The sequence below is a fragment of the Doryrhamphus excisus genome, linkage group LG3 (genome assembly GCF_037039965.1).
Source record: "Doryrhamphus excisus strain RoL-2023G ecotype Guam linkage group LG3, RoL_Dexc_Guam_v1.1, whole genome shotgun sequence".
Lineage (NCBI taxonomy): Eukaryota > Metazoa > Chordata > Actinopteri > Syngnathiformes > Syngnathidae > Doryrhamphus > Doryrhamphus excisus.
In genome coordinates, this window is record NC_136359.1 from 415,266 (window position 1) to 438,915 (window position 23,650).

General features: G+C 43.4%; 2 protein-coding genes and 2 long non-coding RNA genes across 13 annotated transcripts; all 4 read right to left on the minus strand.

Moving 5' to 3' along the window:
* Positions 1-496: 496 nt before the first annotated feature.
* Positions 497-2,415, minus strand: LOC144898224 (uncharacterized). The gene is made up of 2 exons (XR_013627113.1): positions 1,656-2,415; positions 497-1,586 (listed from the first exon to the last, which is right to left on the minus strand). It is a non-coding gene; the product is annotated as an uncharacterized LOC144898224 (long non-coding RNA).
* A 32-nt stretch (positions 2,416-2,447) lies between these two features.
* LOC144898225 (uncharacterized) lies at positions 2,448-5,471 on the minus strand. Of its 2 annotated transcripts, none has more exons than XR_013627115.1 (6): positions 4,279-5,471; positions 3,825-3,876; positions 3,647-3,743; positions 2,817-2,887; positions 2,651-2,702; positions 2,448-2,569 (listed from the first exon to the last, which is right to left on the minus strand). It is a non-coding gene; the product is annotated as an uncharacterized LOC144898225 (long non-coding RNA). The 2 variants fall into 2 exon arrangements; XR_013627114.1 differs by having other exon boundaries at positions 2,651-2,723; positions 4,279-5,470.
* Positions 5,472-6,433: 962 nt separating this feature from the next.
* LOC144898240 (extended synaptotagmin-1-like) lies at positions 6,434-10,364 on the minus strand. 7 transcript variants are annotated; one of them, XR_013627131.1, is made up of 13 exons: positions 9,996-10,364; positions 9,830-9,881; positions 9,375-9,431; positions 8,943-8,991; positions 8,596-8,691; positions 8,453-8,524; positions 8,284-8,370; positions 8,048-8,194; positions 7,879-7,988; positions 7,658-7,750; positions 7,291-7,497; positions 7,102-7,214; positions 6,434-6,991 (listed from the first exon to the last, which is right to left on the minus strand). XR_013627131.1 is itself a non-coding variant. In XM_078789336.1 (11 exons), exons 3-11 carry the CDS (start codon positions 9,401-9,403, stop codon positions 7,459-7,461), a joined length of 714 nt encoding a protein of 237 aa, XP_078645462.1. In that variant the 5' UTR covers positions 9,404-9,431; positions 9,830-9,902; positions 9,996-10,364; the 3' UTR covers positions 7,343-7,458. The 7 variants fall into 7 exon arrangements, 4 of the variants coding, with proteins under 4 accessions (XP_078645462.1, XP_078645463.1, XP_078645461.1 ...); XR_013627132.1 differs by having other exon boundaries at positions 8,596-8,868; XR_013627130.1 differs by having other exon boundaries at positions 9,830-9,902.
* Positions 10,365-10,699: 335 nt separating this feature from the next.
* On the minus strand, positions 10,700-22,964 carry LOC144898239 (extended synaptotagmin-1-like). 3 transcript variants are annotated; one of them, XM_078789332.1, is made up of 18 exons: positions 20,858-22,964; positions 17,662-17,732; positions 17,496-17,568; positions 17,318-17,414; positions 15,799-15,869; positions 15,633-15,705; positions 15,178-15,234; positions 14,746-14,794; positions 14,399-14,494; positions 14,256-14,327; positions 14,087-14,173; positions 13,851-13,997; positions 13,682-13,791; positions 13,457-13,553; positions 11,893-11,963; positions 11,727-11,799; positions 11,552-11,645; positions 10,700-10,724 (listed from the first exon to the last, which is right to left on the minus strand). In XM_078789332.1, exons 7-18 carry the CDS (start codon positions 15,204-15,206, stop codon positions 10,711-10,713), a joined length of 939 nt encoding a protein of 312 aa, XP_078645458.1. In that variant the 5' UTR covers positions 15,207-15,234; positions 15,633-15,705; positions 15,799-15,869; positions 17,318-17,414; positions 17,496-17,568; positions 17,662-17,732; positions 20,858-22,964; the 3' UTR covers positions 10,700-10,710. The 3 variants fall into 3 exon arrangements, with proteins under 3 accessions (XP_078645458.1, XP_078645459.1, XP_078645460.1); XM_078789333.1 differs by lacking the exons at positions 10,700-10,724; positions 11,552-11,645 and having other exon boundaries at positions 11,727-11,778; XM_078789334.1 differs by lacking the exons at positions 10,700-10,724; positions 11,552-11,645; positions 11,727-11,799; positions 11,893-11,963 and having other exon boundaries at positions 13,460-13,553; positions 13,646-13,791.
* Between the last annotated feature and the right edge of the window lie 686 nt (positions 22,965-23,650).

Sequence of the window (23,650 nt, forward strand, 5' to 3'; positions counted from 1 at the left end):
TGGCCCTATAAGGCTGGCCCTTTAAGCTGGCCCTTTAAAGCTGACCCTCTAAGGCTGGCCCTTTAAGCTGGGCCTTTAAGGCTGGCCCTCTAAGGCTGGCCCTTTAAGGCTGGCCCTCTAAGGCTGGCCCTTTCAGGCCAGAAACATGTAGCAACATGTCAGTCCACTTTACAAAATTTACCGGTAAATAATCCAACACTTATACATCCAATTCAAGATGGCCATCCTTCATAGTTGCAGTAAAAGTTCACTATTGGCATTCATCCCACTCTACTGTCTAGCAATGTGTTTAGCAGTTGAAATATGCATGTGCTGGAAATGGTGTGTTCCTAACGTCCGAGTGTACTCGGAAGATGAAAACTTGAGCTTTGTTGTCCTTCACATTGTCCCGGAACACATTGGGAGCGTTGTCTCCGTCAAAGGCAATATTAGCGACATCTGGTGGAAGAAGGAAGGCAAAGCAATCTCGCTACAACGAGTGAAAGACAGATCGCCATTACAAACAAAAATGCTTTAATTAGTTCATGTCATTAACAGTTCAATTGCTTGGTGGTCATTATATGCACAAGTTAGCGCCAAAATAACCAGTCCGTTTCAATGCGCGCTGTGACATAAGATGCTCATGACGTCAGCGGTCACGTGATGAAATGGTCACCATTTGGAAGCAGTGTGACTCAGGAAGACTTGACACACTTCGAGGCTTCGGGCTCATTTCACCATCTCTACTAAAAACAAATAGTTGATGGAAAAGCAGAAATCATGAAAATAATGCGTGTAACATCTATTCGCCTTCTTACAGTGTGCATGTTCATCGTTTCGTCGCATGCTTGAGCTTCATGGCCAATTTTTACACGGATTTACGCACCACATTTCCCAAAACGGTGGAAACTTTGGGTCTTGGGAGTTAACTCGGAGTTATGAGGGTGTTAGCGGAGCAATGCTGTCACCTAGTGGCGTTATGGCAGTACTGCAGTGATTTCAAATTGTCACTTTGTTCCAACGATTGAGGGAAGGTTGTCATGTAGCTATGATACCTATTAAGTATCCTCCCTGCTGCGTTAGGAACCTTGGGGGCTGGTCTACAATTGGGTGTGGAGGGGGTGAGGGGTTTCCTTGGGGCTACTCCTTTGCCCTCGGCATGGTTCTGGCTCGGTCACCCTTCTATTTTAACCGCACTAGATACAGGCACGGGACCCACCATAGCCCAGCTGTCCTCCACCTTGAACTACTTGACCAACCCATATATTCATACCGTATATAAACCACATAGAGGCCAGCCCTTTGGAGTGGGTCTCTTTAGTTGACTTATTTTTTATTGCATAATATACACAATGCCATTTCATCACACACATGGGTGAGGCGGGCTTGGCTGGGGTTCCAAGCAGCAATTGAAGACAAGGACAATCCTCCATGTCCAAAGCAGGGATGTCAGAGAGCGGGCGGCAGCAAAGATACGTCCAACAGTTGAGAGTCAGTGAAAGGGCTGCTGGAGTACACGACATCCTCGTCTGAGTTTGCAGCAGAGTCGTACAGCATGGGGTCCACGTCGAGATCCAAATGAGTCTCTAGGATGTCATCGCTCAGTCCTGAACCAACCACAAGAAAGACAGAGGAAGCAAAGTGCACAGTACGGGTCAAAGGTCACAACAACTAACCTTACATGAGACGTCACACGTTTGTCTCCATGAAGGTACAGTGCATCCGGAAAGTATTCACAGCGCTTCACTTTTTCTACATTTTGTCATGTTACATTCATGTTTTGAATATATTAAAAATAGAAAACCAAAAAAATCACATTTACATAAGTATTCACAGATCTTTCTACAGCTCAATTGGAGTCCACCTGCAGTAAATTCAGTTGATTGGACATGATTTGGAAATACAATAACTGTCTATATAAGGTCCCACAGTTGACTGTGCATGTCAGAGCACAAACGCCAAGCATGAAGTCAAAAGAACTGTCTGTAGACCTGCGAGACAGGATTGTCTTGAGGCACAAATCTGGGGAAGGATACAGAAACATTTCTGCTGCTTTGAAGGTCCCAATGAGCACAGTGGCCCCCATTATTCGACTAGTCAGGATAGAAGGAAAAATGAATGCAGCAATATATAGAGATATCCTGGATGAAAATATTGTGGGACCTTATATAGACAGTTATTATATTTTCCAAATCATGTCCAATCAACTGAATTTACTGCAGGTGGACTCCAATTACGCTGTAGAAAGATCTCAAGGATGATCAGTGGAAAAAAGATGCACCTGAGCTCAATTTTGAGCTTCATGGCAAAGGCTGTGACTACTTATGTAAATGTGATTTTTTGTTTTCTATTTTTAATAAATTCAAAAAAGTAAAAAAAATACTTTTTCACATTGTCATAATGGAGTATTTTGAGGTAAGAGATTAAATTAATACAATTTGGAATGAGGCTGTAACTTGACAAAATGTGGAAAAAGTGAAGCGCTGTGAATACTTTCCGGATGTACTGTATGTGCCCTGGGATTGGCTGGCCACCGGTCCAGGGTGTACCCCGCCTCTCGCCCCAAATCAGGCTCCAGCATACCCCCACCCTAGTGAGGATAAGAGACATAGAAAATGAATGAATAACTAAACCATGTTGGTGTCATTCAACAGCTGTACTGTAATCTTACCTTGTCTAAGCTGTTGGGACCAAATTCTTGAGCGTCAACATCCTTCAGTATTCTGTTAAATGGATGGAGAATGCTGCACATGTAATTCATGTGGCAGCCAGAATATCTGTATTCATTAGTGCAGTCCAAAAAAGGAAAAGCAAGGCGATGGGGGCAGAAGGCATACCATGGAGCAGTCCAGAGACAAAAGAACTCCCAAAAACAGCTGGAGGAGGTCGCGGTCCACTGGGCAGTACACTGAAAAAAAATTTGGAGTGCCATTTACTTGAGAAAAGCTAGGTAACAATTTGCACGCACAATTCCCAAGCAACTTTTCCTTGGCAAACACTCTGGTCAAATTTACTTTTTTTGAATGAAAAAGGTACTCTTTGCTAGTAAATTTGACCCCAAACTACCTTTGAATCTACTTCAAAATCCATATAAATGTACTCGCTTTTCAGGATTGTTTAACTAGTTTTCCCTGACTTTATTTGAATATGATTGTGTAGTATTTTTTAAGATGGCCTTCTTTGAATGAAATGATCTTAACACATCTTCTACAAAACATTATTTCAAACCAGAACAGCTTCACTGCATTTGTACTAAAGCTGTATTTACTTCCAGATGACGGTGCACAAAAACGCAACACAGCCACAGGTTGAGGTACCTGTGAAATTAATTCAACATTTCATAACTAAACCAAAGACCTGGGATTTATTCCCTTAATTGGGAATCGTATTATTAGAATGATTATTTTTTGATTTCCACTTTCCTCATGCAGGTATGGACTTCCCACACTAGTGTGCCAGTCGCCTCCTTCTGGACTTTTGGTGTCTACTATACACTCAATTGGAGTCCACCTGCAGTAAATTCAGTTGATTGGACATGATTTGGAAATATAATAACCTTTTTCACATTGTCATAATGGAGTATTTTGAGGTAAGAGATTAAATTAATACAATTTGGAATGAGGCTGTAACTTGACAAAATGTGGAAAAAGTGAAGCGCTGTGAATACTTTCCGGATGTACTGTATGTGCCCTGGGATTGGCTGGCCACCGGTCCAGGGTGTACCCCGCCTCTCGCCCCAAATCAGGCTCCAGCATACCCCCACCCTAGTGAGGATAAGAGACATAGAAAATGAATGAATAACTAAACCATGTTGGTGTCATTCAACAGCTGTACTGTAATCTTACCTTGTCTAAGCTGTTGGGACCAAATTCTTGAGCGTCAACATCCTTCAGTATTCTGTTAAATGGATGGTCAAATTTATATCTGGCCCTAACGAGCCCTAGCCAGCCCTAAAGAGCCCTGGCCCCAACTCGCCCTAGCCAGCCCTGGCCCCAACTCGCCCTAGCCCCAACTCGCCCTAGCCAGCCCTGGCCCCAACTCGCCCTAACTCGCCCTAGCCAGCCCTAAAGAGCCCTGGCCCCAACTCGCCTTAGCCAGCCCTGGCCCCAACTCGCCCTAGCCCCAACTCGCCCTAGCCAGCCCTGGCCCCAACTCGCCCTAACTCGCCCTAGCCAGCCCTAAAGAGCCCTGGCCCCAACTCGCCCTAGCCAGCCCTAACTCGGCCCTAAAACCCTCCTCCAACCATAGCCCTAAAACCCTAACCCAAACATTCAAACGAGATCTATGTTGACTACTTACCCAACGGCGCAGCGCAGACTACTCATGTTTCCTTCGGTTAGCTGGTCCGTTGATACCACCATTCTCTGCCAGTCTGTCTTCTTCCTCTTTTGTTTCAACGCTCCAAGGCGTATTACTGCCCTCCACAGGTTGGGCACAAGTGTAAGAAGGCTGGGGGGGCTGGGGCGAGGGAGTGGGGGGCTGGGGTGTGGGACGGGGGAGGCTGGGCCTAAATGTAGAAGGCTGGGGGGCTCGGGGACTGGGGTGTGGAAGGCTGGGCCCAAATGAGGAAGGCAGGGGGTGAGGGAGGGGGGAGGCTGCTATTTCTACTTGCTATGTACTGCCAACTAGGGGTCACTTTAAAGTAATGCTATTCTACTCGGTAAATACCACCATCTCGTGGTCACTTTAATGGACTGCTGCTTCCAACAATGCAATCTCAATGGGCGACGTTTTTCGCCAGTAACTCCCCAACGAAAGGTCGTATAAACATAGAACCGACTTCTGCCTACACAAATTCAGCTGCAAGCTTTCCGTTGAGACCCCCAAGCCAAACAAACTTGGGTGCCCTCATTCCATCCCAAGACCTGCAAAACATCCTTACCGCCAAAGGACAAAACCCCTGAGACTCCAGCGCTACCCCCTGGGTCAGCACCCAGCGCAAACGCACGAGGAAAGAGAAAAACCTTGACCAAGGTCAGCCACCGGGAGAGGAATCCGGCGATTACGGTGACCAGCTGTCCCTGCTCTTGGATCTGATGGCGCGAGGGGAATCGGTTCCCCCCACTCCCCCACCAACCCGGGCCACAGAGGCCCTTCGGCGTTGGGAGTCAGAATTCGCTTTCTGTTGAGAACCCTAAGAAATTGAAAAATAGAATCCAGGAATATGAACCTGTAAAACCTGTAAAACCTCATCCCAAGACCTGCAAAACATGCTTACCGCCGAAGGACAAAACCCCTGAGACTCCAGCGCTACCGCACGAGTAAAGAGAAAAACCTCGACCAAGGTCAGCCACCGGGAGAGGAATCCGACCATTACGGTGACCAGCTGTCCCTGCTCTTGGATCTGATGGCGCGAGGGGAATTGGTTCCCCCCACTCCCCCACCAACCCGGGCCACAGAGGCCCTTCGGCGTTGGGAGTCAGAATTCGCTTTCCGTTGAGAACCCTAAGAAATTGAAACCTGTGAAACCTGTGAAACCTGTGAAACCTGTGAAACCTGTGAAACCTGTAAAACCTGTAAAACCTGTAAAACCTGTAAAACCTGTAAAACCTGTAAAACCTGTAAAACCTGTAAAACCTGTAAAACCTGTAAAACCTGTAAAACCTGTAAAACCTGTAAAACCTGTAAAACCTGTAAAACCTGTAAAACCTGTAAAACCTGTAAAACCTGTAAAACCTGTAAAACCTGTAAAACCTGTAAAACCTGTAAAACCTGTAAAACCTGTAAAACCTGTAAAACCTGTAAAACCTGTAAAACCTGTAAAACCTGTAAAACCTGTAAAACCTGTAAAACCTGTAAAACCTGTAAAACCTGTAAAACCTGTAAAACCTGTAAAACCTGTAAAACCTGTAAAACCTGTAAAACCTGTAAAACCTGTAAAACCTGTAAAACCTGTAAAACCTGTAAAACCTGTAAAACCTTATCCCAAGACCTGCAAAACATCCTTACCGCCGAAGGACAAAACCCCTGAGACTCCAGCGCTACCGCACGAGTAAAGAGAAAAACCTCGACCAAGGTCAGCCACCGGGAGAGGAATCCGACGATTACGGTGACCAGCTGTCCCTGCTCTTGGATCTGATGGCGCGAGGGGAATCGGTTCCCCCCACTCCCCCACCAACCCAGGCCACAGAGGCCCTTCGGCGTTGGGAGTCAGAATTCGCTTTCCGTTGAGAACCCTAAGAAATTGAAAAATAGAATCCAGGAATATGAACCCTGTGAACCCTGTGAACCCTGTAAAACCTGTAAAACCTGTAAATCCTCATCCCAAGACCTGCAAAACATCCTTACCGCCGAAGGACAAAACCCCTGAGACTCCAGCGCTACCGCACGAGGAAAGAGAAAAACCTCGACCAAGGTCAGCCACCGGGAGAGGAATCCGACGATTACGGTGACCAGCTGTCCCTGCTCTTGGATCTGATGGCGCGAGGGGAATCGGTTCCCCCCACTCCCCCACCAACCCAGGCCACAGAGGCCCTTCGGCATTGGGAGTCAGAATTCGCTTTCCGTTGAGAACCCTAGAGAAATTGAAAAATAGAATCCAGGAATATGAACCTGAATATGAACCGACATTGCTTCAAACAATATTATGTGTGTTAGCCTGTTAAACTATTCAATCTGCAACATTTTACACACACACTGAATGTTGAACCTGAATTTGCCAACAAATAGTTTAACGTCTGTCACCCCCTTGTGACAGCTCTTAGTTTTCCTCAGTTCCTCGTTCATGCCCTTGTTTTGTATTTCCTTCCTGTGTTGCTCTGCTGTGTTTTCAGTTGATGTCCATTATCTCCCGCACCTGTTTCTCATTATTTGTGATGCCTATTTGGTTCAGGTGCGCGCTCCTTTCTTTGTTGGGTCATTGATGTTGTTTTCTCTGTTGAACATGCTAGTGCGTTGGTCTGCTGCATAGTATCAACAATAAATGCCTTTTTACCTGCTATTGGGTCCTCATCTCTGCATCCTGGGGTCGTGCCGTAAAGCTCCCAAGCCGGAACGTGACAACCTCTCTGTGCTAACCACAAAAAAGAAAAATAATTATCTAACCAGATCATTTAACTTTGAGACAGACAACATGTGGTGCTAAAGTTAGCTTTCTGCTTGTTTAAAGCATCGGCAGCTTACCGGAGCAAAGGTAGCTTAACACACAGCCAGTGCAATCCTAGCCTCAAGAGGCTGACACTGCACTTCCTGCAAGCCCTCCAAAATGCACGCCAGGTCCTCAACAACCAACCCCGCTGCAAATTAAAACAACCATGGCTGCGGTCACATGATGCACCGTCACCGGTACACGCCCAGTAATTTTATGCCTACCTTTCACATACGCTGCTGATGGCACGACAGACCAGAGCCCGCCACCGGAGCGCGCCAACACAGCCTCGACAGGTGAACAGCAAGGAACAATGAGCGCCCCGGTGACGCCAAGACCCATCAATAACCCTGGCACCGCCTCGCAATCGAGCCCCAACAGCTGATGCCAATTCAGGTGGAAGCGCAACAACGCTCAACCTACCAAAAATGCTGCACATGTAATTCATGTGGCAGCAAGAATATCTGTATTCATTAGTGCAGTTCATTAGTGGAGTGGAGTATTTTGAGGTAAGAGATTAAATTAATACAATTTGGAATGAGGCTGTAACTTGACAAAATGTGGAAAAAGTGAAGCGCTGTGAATACTTTCCGGATGCACTGTATGTGCCCTGGGATTGGCTGGCCACCGGTCCAGGGTGTACCCCGCCTCTCGCCCCAAATCAGGCTCCAGCATACCCCAACCCTAGTGAGGATAAGACATAGAAAAGAGTTTCTACCGGAGTGTCCACCAAACTTGACCTAAGAACCCAATGTAGCATGAAAACCAAATAAGACCTGAGACTAGTGTGCTTGGATATACGCAGCGCTCACTTTTGCATCACATCTGCCTCCCGTTTCTGCTGCTCAGTCGAGCGGTCGGAGTCTTTGGAAGTGAATTTAGCCTCATGATCACCACGAGGACATTTGCTCGGAATCAGCATCTGCAACAATTGCATGTGAAGTCTGGTGCGAGTTAAGACTAGAATGAGAGATCGCCTACCTTGAGTTCAGCTCGAAGAAGAATCTGACTCTCTGGGGAGGCGCCATCCAGATGGAACCACTGATCCAGGACCAGTTCTGGTTCCGAGAGCAGCTCTCTGATTGGGACGACTAAGGAACCCATGGGCAACGTCCAGCTGTGAGAGAGCTGGAGAAACAAAGTGTAAAGGTAGTAATACAAGTCAAGTTTGTTGATATCACATGGTGGAAATACTAAAAATAATATTGTTAACTTACCTTGACAACAACATTCTCTTCTCTAGGGTCATAAACCAGGAAGCAGAACGCCTCATTCCACTGAGGTGATGTCGTGCGATCACACACCTACAGCAAAGATGGACGTGTTAGTCCCGGATGCCAATACCCTGGTTATTATTTGGCTAGTTGCCACGCTTAGTAGTCTCACAGTAGTTTTGTGGGATGTTTTTCCAAGAAGCATATCCGCTCCCACTTTTGGCTCTTTTCCACTCTTTTCCACCTGTTGACACGCCACATGGGTCATAATAAAACACAGATCATGCCTCCTCAGTACCTCCTCGACTCACTTACTGGTAAACCATCTGCTTGTTCGATGAAGACAAACAAAAGTCCCACAGATGGAACGGCTTTGTTCTGGTAGGACTGCCTGGAGTAGAACTTGAGAATCTGAAGAGAATGGTTCGATATTAGTATTTTTTATAGTTGAATGAAGCATTAGTACGCTTTTTCTTCTTCTGGAAGCACCCCCCTTATCCAGTTGGTCTGCCTCCGAGGCTGTTGGAAGCCATTCCAGGATCAGGTGAACGCGACCTGACTTGACATCACTGAGCGTGTACTGATACACTGATACATAAAACACACACAATCCTTTGAATGCTTGAACAATTCAATGACAATAATATAAGCCGTTTCCATACCTGATCCGTGTACTGAGAATCAATTATGTCCTTCAGTTTGACCTTCAGCCTGCATGTTGAGAAACATGACAATTATTTCAACCACTTGATAATGGAATGGATTTCTTTTCTCTAATTCATGTTTATTTTTATTTATTTACACTGCAATATTTGATATTTATACATATATATTTAATATCATTTGCGTTCTACATGAATGTTCTAAATGATTCCAACCATATCAAATTCTACAACCTGTCTTTAATATACTGTAAGTGTGTGACATAATTTTTCTTGTGAATCGGACAATAAAGTGTAGATAAAGGAGGATGGCGGTGCTCTTCTCAATACTGGCATCGCTGCGCTGGAGGTAGTAAGCAGTATTATCAAGCAGTTGCAGTATGTGACAGTATCGATAATAACAACACTACTAATGTGTACTGGAAGCAGTACCTTCCCATAAAGTCATCCTTCATGTCCATGTCTTTATCAAACACCTCCAGATGTAACCTGATGGAGCAACAAAACTCATCATTTATCATCTGGTACATGTATTCATAATGTGACGAGTTGCTACTTTACTGTGGCCAGCAAGCTTTCTACAAATGGATTAAGGATTAAATATTCTAAAACAAAAGATGCAGATTGGGCATTGATACTTTTATGTTGAAAGAACTCAATTGTACATCAATAACTCCTGTAACCACAAATCTCACTCTCTCAATTTCTGCGGCAGTTTTTCCTTGTGTATGGAAGGCATCAGCTGTCATTCAATATATAAGAACGTAGATCCTTGTCCGTTTCCAATTTCAAACCAATCTTCGACTTGAAAAAAGGTTTTGACACTGTAAAGCATAGAATAACCTAAACCATGTTGGTGTCATTCAACAGCTGTACTGTAATCTTACCTTGTCTAAGCTGTTGGGACCAAATTCTTGAGCGTCAACATCCTTCAGTATTCTGTTAAATGGATGGAGAATGCTGCACATGTAATTCATGTGGCAGCCAGAATATCTGTATTCATTAGTGCAGTCCAAAAAAGGAAAAGCAAGGCGATGGGGGCAGAAGGCATACCATGGAGCAGTCCAGAGACAAAAGAACTCCCAAAATCAGCTGGAGGAGGTCGCGGTCCACTGGGCAGTACACTGAAAAAAAATTTGGAGTGCCATTTACTTGAGCAAAGCTAGGTAACAATTTGCACGCACAATTCCCAAGCAACTTTTCCTTGGGAAATACTCTGGTCAAATTTACTTTTTTTGAATGAAAAAGGTACTCTTTGCTAGTAAATTTGACCCCAAACTACCTTTGAATCTACTTCAAAATCCATATAAATGTACTCGCTTTTCAGGATTGTTTAACTAGTTTTCCCTGACTTTATTTGGAGCAAATTATAAGTAATATTTACATGATTTAAGCTACCACCTACACCACTTTTCTAATATGATTGTGTAGTATTTTTTTTAAGATGGCCTTCTTTGAATGAAATGATCTTAACACATCTTCTACAAAACATTATTTCAAACCAGAACAGCTTCACTGCATTTGTACTAAAGCTGTATTTACTTCCAGATGGCGGTGCACAAAAACACAACACAGCCACAGGTTGAGGCACCTGTGAAATTAATTCAACATTTCATAACTAAACCAAAGACCTGGGATTTATTCCCTTAATTGGGAATCGTATTATTAGAATGATTATTTTTGACTTCCACTTTCCTCATGCAGGTATGGACTTCCCACACTAGTGTGCCAGTCGCCTCCTTCTGGACGTTTGGTGTCTACTATACACTCAGTTGGAGTCCACCTGCAGTAAATTCAGTTGATTGGACATGATTTGGAAATATAATAACTGTCTATATAAGGTCCCACAGTTGACTGTGCATGTCAGAGCACAAACGCCAAGCATGAAGTCAAAAGAACTGTCTGTAGACCAGCGAGACAGGATTGTCTTGAGGCACAAATCTGGGGAAGGATACAGAAACACTTCAGCTGCTTTGAAGGTCCCAATGAGCACAGTGGCCTCCATCCCTACAGTGAAGCATGGTGGTGGCAGCATCATGCAGCAGCAGCAGGAACTGGCAGACTAGTCAGGATAGAAGGAAAAATGAATGCAACAATATATAGAGATATCCTGGATGAAAATATTGCTGCATTCATTTTTCCTTCTATCCTGGCTAGTCGAATAATGGGGGCCACTGTGCTCATTGGGACCTTCAAAGCAGCAGAAATGTTTCTGTATCCTTCCCCAGATTTGTGCCTCAAGACAATCCTGTCTCGCAGGTCTACAGACAGTTCTTTTGACTTCATGCTTGGCGTTTGTGCTCTGACATGCACAGTCAACTGTGGGACCTTATATAGACAGTTATTATCTCAAGGATGATCAGTGGAAAAAAGATGCACCTGAGCTCAATTTTGAGCTTCATGGCAAAGGCTGTGAATACTTATGTAAATGTGATTTTTTTGTTTTCTATTTTTAATAAATTCAAAAAAGTAAAAAAAAAAAACTTTTTCACATTGTCATAATGGAGTATTTTGTGTAGAATTTTGAGGTAAGAGATTAAATTAATACAATTGGGAATGAGGCTGTAACTTGACAAAATGTGGAAAAAGTGAAGCGCTGTGAATACTTTCCGGATGTACTGTATGTGCCCTGGGATTGGCTGGCCACCGGTCCAGGGTGTACCCCGCCTCTCGCCCCAAATCAGGCTCCAGCATACCCCCACCCTAGTGAGGATAAGAGACATAGAAAATGAATGAATAACTAAACCATGTTGGTGTCATTCAACAGCTGTACTGTAATCTTACCTTGTCTAAGCTGTTGGGACCAAATTCTTGAGCGTCAACATCCTTCAGCATTCTGTTAAATGGATGGAGAATGCTGCACATGTAATTCATGTGGCAGCCAGAATATCTGTATTCATTAGTGCAGTCCAAAAAAGGAAAAGCAAGGCGATAGGGGCAGAAGGCATACCATGGAGCAGTCCAGAGACAAAAGAACTCCCAAAAACAGCTGGAGGAGGTCGCGGTCCACTGGGCAGTACACTGAAAAAAAATTTGGAGTGCCATTTACTTGAGAAAAGCTAGGTAACAATTTGCACGCACAATTCCCAAGCAACTTTTCCTTGGGAAATACTCTGGTCAAATTTACTTTTTTTGAATGAAAGAGGTACTCTTTGCTAGTAAATTTGACCCCAAACTACCTTTGAATCTACTTCAAAATCCATATAAATGTACTCGCTTTTCAGGATTGTTTAACTAGTTTTCCCTGACTTTATTTGGAGCAAATTATAAGTAATATTTACATGATTTAAGCTACCACCTACACCACTTTTCTAATATGATTGTGTAGTATTTTTTTAAGATGGCCTTCTTTGAATGAAATGATCTTAACACATCTTCTACAAAACATTATTTCAAACCAGAACAGCTTCACTGCATTTGTAGTAAAGCTGTATTTACTTCCAGATGACTGTGCACAAAAACACAACACAGCCACAGGTTGAGGCACCTGTGAAATGAATTCAACATTTCATAACTAAACCAAAGACCTGGGATTTATTCCCTTAATTGGGAATCGTATTATTAGAATGATTATTTTTTGACTTCCACTTTCCTCATGCAGGTATGGACTTCCCACACTAGTGTGCCAGTCGCCTCCTTCTGGACGTTTGGTGTCTACTATACACTCAATTGGAGTCCACCTGCAGTAAATTCAGTTGACTGGACATGATTTGGAAATACAATAACTGTCTATATAAGGTCCCACAGTTGACTGTGCATGTCAGAGCACAAACGCCAAGCATGAAGTCAAAAGAACTGTCTGTAGACCTGCGAGACAGGATTGTCTTGAGGCACAAATCTGGGGAAGGATACAGAAACATTTCTGCTGCTTTGAAGGTCCCAATGAGCACAGTGGCCCCCATTATTCGACCAGCCAGGATAGAAGGAAAAATGAATGCAGCAATATTTTCATCCAGGATATCTCTATATATTGTTGCATTCATTTTTCCTTCTATCCTGACTAGTCTGCCAGTTCCTGCTGCTGAAAAACATCCCCACAGCATGATGCTGCCACCACCATGCTTCACTGTAGGGATGGAGGCCACTGTGCTCATTGGGACCTTCAAAGCAGCAGAAATGTTTCTGTATCCTTCCCCAGATTTGTGCCTCAAGACAATCCTGTCTCGCAGGTCTACAGACAGTTCTTTTGACTTCATGCTTGGCGTTTGTGCTCTGACATGCACAGTCAACTGTGGGACCTTATATAGACAGTTATTATCTCAAGGATGATCAGTGGAAAAAAGATGCACCTGAGCTCAATTTTGAGCTTCATGGCAAAGGCTGTGAATACTTATGTAAATGTGATTTTTTTGTTTTCTATTTTTAATAAATTCAAAAAAGTAAAAAAAAAACTTTTTCACATTGTCATAATGGAGTATTTTGTGTAGAATTTTGAGGTAAGAGATTAAATTAATACAATTGGGAATGAGGCTGTAACTTGACAAAATGTGGAAAAAGTGAAGCGCTGTGAATACTTTCCGGATGCACTGTATGTGCCCTGGGATTGGCTGGCCACCGGTCCAGGGTGTACCCCGCCTCTCGCCCCAAATCAGGCTCCAGCATACCCCAACCCTAGTGAGGATAAGACATAGAAAAGAGTTTCTACCGGAGTGTCCACCAAACTTGACCTAAGAACCCAATGTAGCATGAAAACCAAATAAGACCTGAGACTAGTGTGCTTGGATATACGCAGCGCTCACTTTTGCATCACATCTGCCTCCCGTTTCTGCTGCTCAGTCGAGCGGTCGGAGTCTTTGGAAGTGAATTTAGCCTCATGATCACCACGAGGACATTTGCTCGGAATCAGCATCTGCAACAATTGCATGTGAAGTCTGGTGCGAGTTAAGACTAGAATGAGAGATCGCCTACCTTGAGTTCAGCTCGAAGAAGAATCTGACTCTCTGGGGAGGCGCCATCCAGATGGAACCACTGATCCAGGACCAGTTCTGGTTCCGAGAGCAGCTCTCTGATTGGGACGACTAAGGAACCCATGGGCAACGTCCAGCTGTGAGAGAGCTGGAGAAACAAAGTGTAAAGGTAGTAATACAAGTCAAGTTTGTTGATATCACATGGTGGAAATACTAAAAATAATATTGTTAACTTACCTTGACAACAACATTCTCTTCTCTAGGGTCATGAACCAGGAAGCAGAACGCCTCATTCCACTGAGGTGATGTCGTGCGATCACACACCTACAGCAAAGATGGACGTGTTAGTCCCGGATGCCAATACCCTGGTTATTATTTGGCTAGTTGCCACGCTTAGTAGTCTCACAGTAGTTTTGTGGGATGTTTTTCCAAGAAGCATATCCGCTCCCACTTTTGGCTCTTTTCCACTCTTTTCCACCTGTTGACACGCCACATGGGTCATAATAAAACACAGATCATGCCTCCTCAGTACCTCCTCGACTCACTTACTGGTAAACCATCTGCTTGTTCGATGAAGACAAACAAAAGTCCCACAGATGGAACGGCTTTGTTCTGGTAGGACTGCCTGGAGTAGAACTTGAGAATCTGAAGAGAATGGTTCGATATTAGTATTTTTTATAGTTGAATGAAGCATTAGTACGCTTTTTCTTCTTCTGGAAGCACCCCCCTTATCCAGTTGGTCTGCCTCCGAGGCTGTTGGAAGCCATTCCAGGATCAGGTGAACGCGACCTGACTTGACATCACTGAGCGTGTACTGATACACTGATACATAAAACACACACAATCCTTTGAATGCTTGAACAATTCAATGACAATAATATAAGCCGTTTCCATACCTGATCCGTGTACTGAGAATCAATTATGTCCTTCAGTTTGACCTTCAGCCTGCATGTTGAGAAACATGACAATTATTTCAACCACTTGATAATGGAATGGATTTCTTTTCTCTAATTCATGTTTATTTTTATTTATTTACACTGCAATATTTGATATTTATACATATATATTTAATATCATTTGCGTTCTACATGAATGTTCTAAATGATTCCAACCATATCAAATTCTACAACCTGTCTTTAATATACTGTAAGTGTGTGACATAATTTTTCTTGTGAATCGGACAATAAAGTGTAGATAAAGGAGGATGGCGGTGCTCTTCTCAATACTGGCATCGCTGCGCTGGAGGTAGTAAGCAGTATTATCAAGCAGTTGCAGTATGTGACAGTATCGATAATAACAACACTACTAATGTGTACTGGAAGCAGTACCTTCCCATAAAGTCATCCTTCATGTCCATGTCTTTATCAAACACCTCCAGATGTAACCTGATGGAGCAACAAAACTCATCATTTATCATCTGGTACATGTATTCATAATGTGACGAGTTGCTACTTTACTGTGGCCAGCAAGCTTTCTACAAATGGATTAAGGATTAAATATTCTAAAACAAAAGATGCAGATTGGGCATTGATACTTTTATGTTGAAAGAACTCAATTGTACATCAATAACTCCTGTAACCACAAATCTCACTCTCTCAATTTCTGCGGCAGTTTTTCCTTGTGTATGGAAGGCATCAGCTGTCATTCAATATATAAGAACGTAGATCCTTGTCCGTTTCCAATTTCAAACCAATCTTCGACTTGAAAAAAGGTTTTGACACTGTAAAGCATAGAATAACCTAAACCATGTTGGTGTCATTCAACAGCTGTACTGTAATCTTACCTTGTCTAAGCTGTTGGGACCAAATTCTTGAGCGTCAACATCCTTCAGTATTCTGTTAAATGGATGGAGAATGCTGCACATGTAATTCATGTGGCAGCCAGAATATCTGTATTCATTAGTGCAGTCCAAAAAAGGAAAAGCAAGGCGATGGGGGCAGAAGGCATACCATGGAGCAGTCCAGAGACAAAAGAACTCCCAAAATCAGCTGGAGGAGGTCGCGGTCCACTGGGCAGTACACTGAAAAAAAATTTGGAGTGCCATTTACTTGAGAAAAGCTAGGTAACAATTTGCACGCACAATTCCCAAGCAACTTTTCCTTGGGAAATACTCTGGTCAAATTTACTTTTTTTGAATGAAAGGTACTCTTTGCTAGTAAATTTGACCCCAAACTACCTTTGAATCTACTTCAAAATCCATATAAATGTACTCGCTTTTCAGGATTGTTTAACTAGTTTTCCCTGACTTTATTTGGAGCAAATTATAAGTAATATTTACATGATTTAAGCTACCACCTACACCACTTTTCTAATATGATTGTGTAGTATTTTTTTAAGATGGCCTTCTTTGAATGAAATGATCTTAACACATCTTCTACAAAACATTTCAAACCAGAACAGCTTCACTGCATTTACTTCCAGATGGCAGTGCACAAAAACACAACACAGCCACAGGTTGAGGCACCTGTGAAATCAATTCAACATTTCATAACTAAACCAAAGACCTGGGATTTATTCCCTTAATTGGGAATCGTATTATTAGAATGATTATTTTTGACTTCCACTTTCCTCATGCAGGTATGGACTTCCCACACTAGTGTGCCAGTCGCCTCCTTCTGGACGTTTGGTGTCTACTATACACTCAGTTGGAGTCCACCTGCAGTAAATTCAGTTGATTGGACATGATTTGGAAATATAATAACTGTCTATATAAGGTCCCACAGTTGACTGTGCATGTCAGAGCACAAACGCCAAGCATGAAGTCAAAAGAACTGTCTGTAGACCAGCGAGACAGGATTGTCTTGAGGCACAAATCTGGGGAAGGATACAGAAACACTTCAGCTGCTTTGAAGGTCCCAATGAGCACAGTGGCCTCCATCCCTACAGTGAAGCATGGTGGTGGCAGCATCATGCAGCAGCAGCAGGAACTGGCAGACTAGTCAGGATAGAAGGAAAAATGAATGCAACAATATATAGAGATATCCTGGATGAAAATATTGCTGCATTCATTTTTCCTTCTATCCTGACTAGTCGAATAATGGGGGCCACTGTGCTCATTGGGACCTTCAAAGCAGCAGAAATGTTTCTGTATCCTTCCCCAGATTTGTGCCTCAAGACAATCCTGTCTCGCAGGTCTACAGACAGTTCTTTTGACTTCATGCTTGGCGTTTGTGCTCTGACATGCACAGTCAACTGTGGGACCTTATATAGACAGTTATTATCTCAAGGATGATCAGTGGAAAAAAGATGCACCTGAGCTCAATTTTGAGCTTCATGGCAAAGGCTGTGACTACTTATGTAAATGTGATTTTTTTGTTTATTTTTAATAAATTCAAAAAAGTAAAAAAAAAAAAAAACCTTTTTCACATTGTCATAATGGAGTATTTTGAGCTAAGAGATTAAATTAATACAATTGGGAATGAGGCTGTAACTTGACAAAATGTGGAAAAAGTGAAGCGCTGTGAATACTTTCCGGATGTACTGTATGTGCCCTGGGATTGGCTGGCCACCGGTCCAGGGTGTACCCCGCCTCTCGCCCCAAATCAGGCTCCAGCATACCCCCACCCTAGTGAGGATAAGAGACATAGAAAATGAATGAATAACTAAACCATGTTGGTGTCATTCAACAGCTGTACTGTAATCTTACCTTGTCTAAGCTGTTGGGACCAAATTCTTGAGCGTCAACATCCTTCAGTATTCTGTTAAATGGATGGAGAATGCTGCACATGTAATTCATGTGGCAGCCAGAATATCTGTATTCATTAGTGCAGTCCAAAAAAGGAAAAGCAAGGCGATGGGGGCAGAAGGCATACCATGGAGCAGTCCAGAGACAAAAGAACTCCCAAAAACAGCTGGAGGAGGTCGCGGTCCACTGGGCAGTACACTGAAAAAAAATTTGGAGTGCCATTTACTTGAGAAAAGCTAGGTAACAATTTGCACGCACAATTCCCAAGCAACTTTTCCTTGGGAAATACTCTGGTCAAATTTACTTTTTTTGAATGAAAGAGGTACTCTTTGCTAGTAAATTTGACCCCAAACTACCTTTGAATCTACTTCAAAATCCATATAAATGTACTCGCTTTTCAGGATTGTTTAACTAGTTTTCCCTGACTTTATTTGGAGCAAATTATAAGTAATATTTACATGATTTAAGCTACCACCTACACCACTTTTCTAATATGATTGTGTAGTATTTTTTTAAGATGGCCTTCTTTGAATGAAATGATCTTAACACATCTTCTACAAAACATTATTTCAAACCAGAACAGCTTCACTGCATTTGTACTAAAGCTGTATTTACTTCCAGATGGCGGTGCACAAAAACACAACACAGCCACAGGTTGAGGCACCTGTGAAATTAATTCAACATTTCATAACTAAACCAAAGACCTGGGATTTATTCCCTTAATTGGGAATCGTATTATTAGAATGATTATTTTTGACTTCCACTTTCCTCATGCAGGTATGGACTTCCCACACTAGTGTGCCAGTCGCCTCCTTCTGGACGTTTGGTGTCTACTATACACTCAATTGGAGTCCACCTGCAGTAAATTCAGTTGATTGGACATGATTTGGAAATATAATAACTGTCTATATAAGGTCCCACAGTTGACTGTGCATGTCAGAGCACAAACGCCAAGCATGAAGTCAAAAGAACTGTCTGTAGACCAGCGAGACAGGATTGTCTTGAGGCACAAATCTGGGGAAGGATACAGAAACACTTCAGCTGCTTTGAAGGTCCCAATGAGCACAGTGGCCTCCATCCCTACAGTGAAGCATGGTGGTGGCAGCATCATGCAGCAGCAGCAGGAACTGGCAGACTAGTCAGGATAGAAGGAAAAATGAATGCAGCAATATATAGAGATATCCTGGATGAAAATATTGCTGCATTCATTTTTCCTTCTATCCTGGCTAGTCGAATAATGGGGGCCACTGTGCTCATTGGGACCTTCAAAGCAGCAGAAATGTTTCTGTATCCTTCCCCAGATTTGTGCCTCAAGACAATCCTGTCTCGCAGGTCTACAGACAGTTCTTTTGACTTCATGCTTGGCGTTTGTGCTCTGACATGCACAGTCAACTGTGGGACCTTATATAGACAGTTATTATCTCAAGGATGATCAGTGGAAAAAAGATGCACCTGAGCTCAATTTTGAGCTTCATGGCAAAGGCTGTGAATACTTATGTAAATGTGATTTTTTTGTTTTCTATTTTTAATAAATTCAAAAAAGTAAAAAAAAAAACGTTTTCACATTGTCATAATGGAGTATTTTGTGTAGAATTTTGAGGTAAGAGATTAAATTAATACAATTGGGAATGAGGCTGTAACTTGACAAAATGTGGAAAAAGTGAAGCGCTGTGAATACTTTCCGGATGTACTGTATGTGCCCTGGGATTGGCTGGCCACCGGTCCAGGGTGTACCCCGCCTCTCGCCCCAAATCAGGCTCCAGCATACCCCCACCCTAGTGAGGATAAGAGACATAGAAAATGAATGAATAACTAAACCATGTTGGTGTCATTCAACAGCTGTACTGTAATCTTACCTTGTCTAAGCTGTTGGGACCAAATTCTTGAGCGTCAACATCCTTCAGCATTCTGTTAAATGGATGGAGAAATCATTTCAATTATGGCAACTACAAAATCTAAAATCATCACAATGGTTAGTAGTCCAAACGACAAAGCTGCTTGACAATATTTGTTGGGTTTTTTTTTTTTTAAACAAAACACTCAAAATCAACTTAGTTCTTAACCCTAAGATGCATGAGTGACTGGACCCTACACTCTTCCATAAGTGGGTCACAAATGACCCATATTAGAATCAATGTGTTTTAAGCCATTTTGGTTCGGAATAATCACTTGGATGATATTTAGTATTATATTTAGGACCACACAAGAATAATTTCATGTTAGAAACATCTTCATTTTTCACTTTTTAATATCTTTGAAAAAGAAAATGATCCCGTACAACAATAGAAAATTGACCAGGAACAGGTCCCATACATAGCGGAAGGCCATGTGGACTCTTTCTAGTCAGAAGGGACATTGTTTTGCACTGTTGTACAGTATTCCAATGCTATAGTATTCCAGATTGACAGTATCTCTGACAGGTGTAATACCTATACTGCATATAATACTTTACAAAAACTGTGCTAGTGTTAGCTATTGATAAAGTATGCCCAACGATACATTTAGCAATGTTAGCCAGCTAGTGTCAGCTAGTTATAGAGTAGGCTAATTTGTTGATAATACTAACAGTCATTAAGGACAAACACAATATCATATGAAGATAATACATGTATCAGCACTTGATGTGTCAAATCATCTTCCTGAGGGGTGACACTTCTGATATAGTTTGTGTGGTCTACAGTTCATTTATTCCTGACGGCCAAAGATCAGATAAGAATCAATGGTTCCTACTGGATTCCATAGAAAATGCATGCGGGTCATTTTTGACCCACTTATGGAAGGTTGGGGTAGTAACACCTAGTAGTGACACAACCTAAAGAGCCCTGGCCCTAGCCAGCCCTAAAGAGCCCTGGCCCAAACGAGCCCTAGCCAGCCCTAAAACCCTCCTCTAACCATAGCCCTAAAACCCTCCTCTAACCATGGCCCTAAAACCCTCCTCTAACCATGGCCCTAAAACCCTCCTCTAACCATGGCCCTAAAACCCTCCTCTAACCATGGCCCTAAAACCCTCCTCTAACCATGGCCCTAAAACCCTCCTCTAACCATGGCCCTAAAACCCTCCTCTAACCATGGCCCTAAAACCCTCCTCTAACCATGGCCCTAAAACCCTCCTCTAACCATGGCCCTAAAACCCTCCTCTAACCATGGCCCTAAAACCCTCCTCTAACCATGGCCCTAAAACCCTCCTCTAACCATGGCCCTAAAACCCTCCTCTAACCATGGCCCTAAAACCCTCCTCTAACCATGGCCCTAAAACCCTCCTCTAACCATGGCCCTAAAACCCTAACCCAAACATTCAAACGAGATCTATGTTGACTACTTACCCAACGGCGCAGCGCAGACTACTCATGTTTCCTTCGGTTAGCTGGTCCGTTGATACCACCATTCTCTGCCAGTCTGTCTTCTTCCTCTTTTGTTTCAACGCTCCAAGGCGTATTACTGCCCTCCACAGGTTGGGCACAAGTGTAAGAAGGCTGGGGGGCTGGGGTGAGGGAGTGGGGGAGGCTGGGCCTAAATGTAGAAGGCTGGGGGGGCTCGGGGACTGGGGTGTGGAAGGCTGGGCCCAAATGAGGAAGGCAGGGGGTGAGGGAGGGGGGAGGCTGCTATTTCTACTTGCTATGTACTGCCAACTAGGGGTCACTGTAATGTACTGCTGTTTCTACTTGGTATGTACTGCCAACTAGTGGTCACTTTAAAGTAATGCTATTCTACTCGGTAAATACCACCATCTTGTGGTCACTTTAATGGACTGCTGCTTCCAACAATGCAATCTCAATGGGCGACGTTTTTCGCCAGTAACTCCCCAACGGAAGGTCGTATAAACATAGAACCGACTTCCGCCTACACGAATTCGGCTGCAAGCTTTCCGTTGAGACCCCTAACCCAAACATAAACTTGGGTACCCTCATTCCATCCCTGTAGACCTGCAAAACATCCTTACCGCCAAAGGAAAAAATCCCTGAGACTCCAGCACCACCCCCGCTGACCCAGCGCAAACGCACCAGGAAAGAGAAAAACCTCGACCAAGGTCAGCCACCGGGAGAGGAATCCGACGAGTACGGTGACCAGCTGTCCCTGCTCTTGGATCAGATGGCGCGAGGGGAATCGGTTACCCACCGGTCCCCTACCAACTCCGGCCACATAGGCCCTTTGCTGTTGGGAGTCAGAGAATTTGCTTGACGACGCCCCACTACTTACGCCACCAAGGGAGTCACCTGCGGAAAAAGAAGGCCAATGAGAAGATATACTGGCGGACATCAGCTACGACAGTTCTATGTCCGGCTCAATCGGCGGGAGCCAAAAGCAACTGGTCCAGCGTCATCGGCACACCACCAGGAAAATGGTCGATTGGCAACTTGCCGTGCGGAAGAGATTCGTCATCCTGGGAGATTCCAATCTGTCCCAGTTCCCACCAAATGACTTCCCAGACCTGCAGGTGGACAGCTTTCCGGGGGACACCTTCAGGAATGCCAAGGATCTTCTTGCCAAGGCAATCGTTCCCACAAAGGTGGAAAAACTGGTGTTGGCCTTCGGGATCAACAGAAGAACCCGGAAGCACAGACACCCCACCTTTGCTAACTTGTGACTCTATTGTCAGGAGAAGACAGCATGAACATATCAGTGCATCCTAACCCTTCCATTGGTTAAGACGGGGAGAAGAACCCAGAGTTGAAGCTGCAGATACTGTTTTTGCCCCACAGGCCTGGTGTGAGTGGAGAGCGCTAGCAAGGCTGGCCTTCATCCAGCCTGTAGAAGACAGCACAAACACTTCAGTTCATCCTAACCCCTGACTCCAACCCCGGACCCTAACCCTAACCCTGGTTGTCAACGGGGGATCATCACTTGTGGTTAATACAAAGTCACAAGACATTGGCTACTTAAAGCCAGCGGCCCTTGTTTTTAAAAGTCAGTCCGTGGTCCCTGCTGCCATTCTACTTGGTGAATAGCCCCATCTGTACTGCTGATTCTACTTGCTATGTACCGCCAACTAGGGGTCACTGTAATCTACTGCTGTTTCTACTTGCTATGTAAACCCAACTAGTGGTCACTTTATAGTACTGCTATTCTACTCTACTCTGTTAATAGCACCATCTAGTGGTCTTTTTAATGTACCGCTGCTACTCTACTCGATAAATAGCACCATCTAATGGTCACTTTAATTTAATGCACTGCTGCCACTCTACTCGGTAAATAGCACCATCCAGTGGTCACTTTAATGCACTGCTGCTACTCTACTCGGTAAATATCACCATCTAGTGGTCACTATAATGTACTGCGATTTCTACCTGCTATGCACTGCCAACTAGGGGTCATCATGCACGTCACATGGCCTACTACAATTTGAGCTTGCAAGTGCAGTAATATCAGAACTGAAAATGACAGATGAGCACAAACTGACAACATGTACATTGTGCAAATGTGGCACACTAATACATTTCAATGACTCACGTGGCAAAGAACACTTTCTGGCAGTGTCATCTGGACAATTCTAAATGGGACAGGAAGACAATGGTTGAGAGAAGTTAACAATTGGCACTTTCTATAATTATTGTTTTTGCACAGGTAAATGCTTTGTGGTCAACATTCACCCACCAACTGTAAAATACAATTTCAGGTCAAATTCCCAATTTTAGCACGAACTATATACTAGCTATGACTGTCCGGCCAGCCTAGATGTTGAACAATGGGTGACTTTTTCTCTCCTAAGACTCCTAACTCTCTTTTAAGTTATGACATATGCACTCACACACATCAACTGATGAGATGATAATTAAACTCATTGAATCCCTGAAAGCAACACATCAAGCTGTTGAGTAACACTATCATAAACAAGACCAAAAAAAACGTCCCTTCTTAAATGACTGGGGTCAATATCTGGCACCATAGTACTACTGCACCTTTGTTTATTTAACTAACTATAAACGTTAGCTCAACCATTTGTTAGTTAGAAGGTTAGCCAAAACACTTGTTAGCTAGAACATTAGCACAGTTCAAACAGGCACTTTTGCAAATTTACCATTGGCTTAGCTCACAATACGTCTGTGGTAATGTTGGTTTAATACGAGAATATTACATGATAGAGATAAAGACATGCTACTCACCAGTGACGAAAGCGC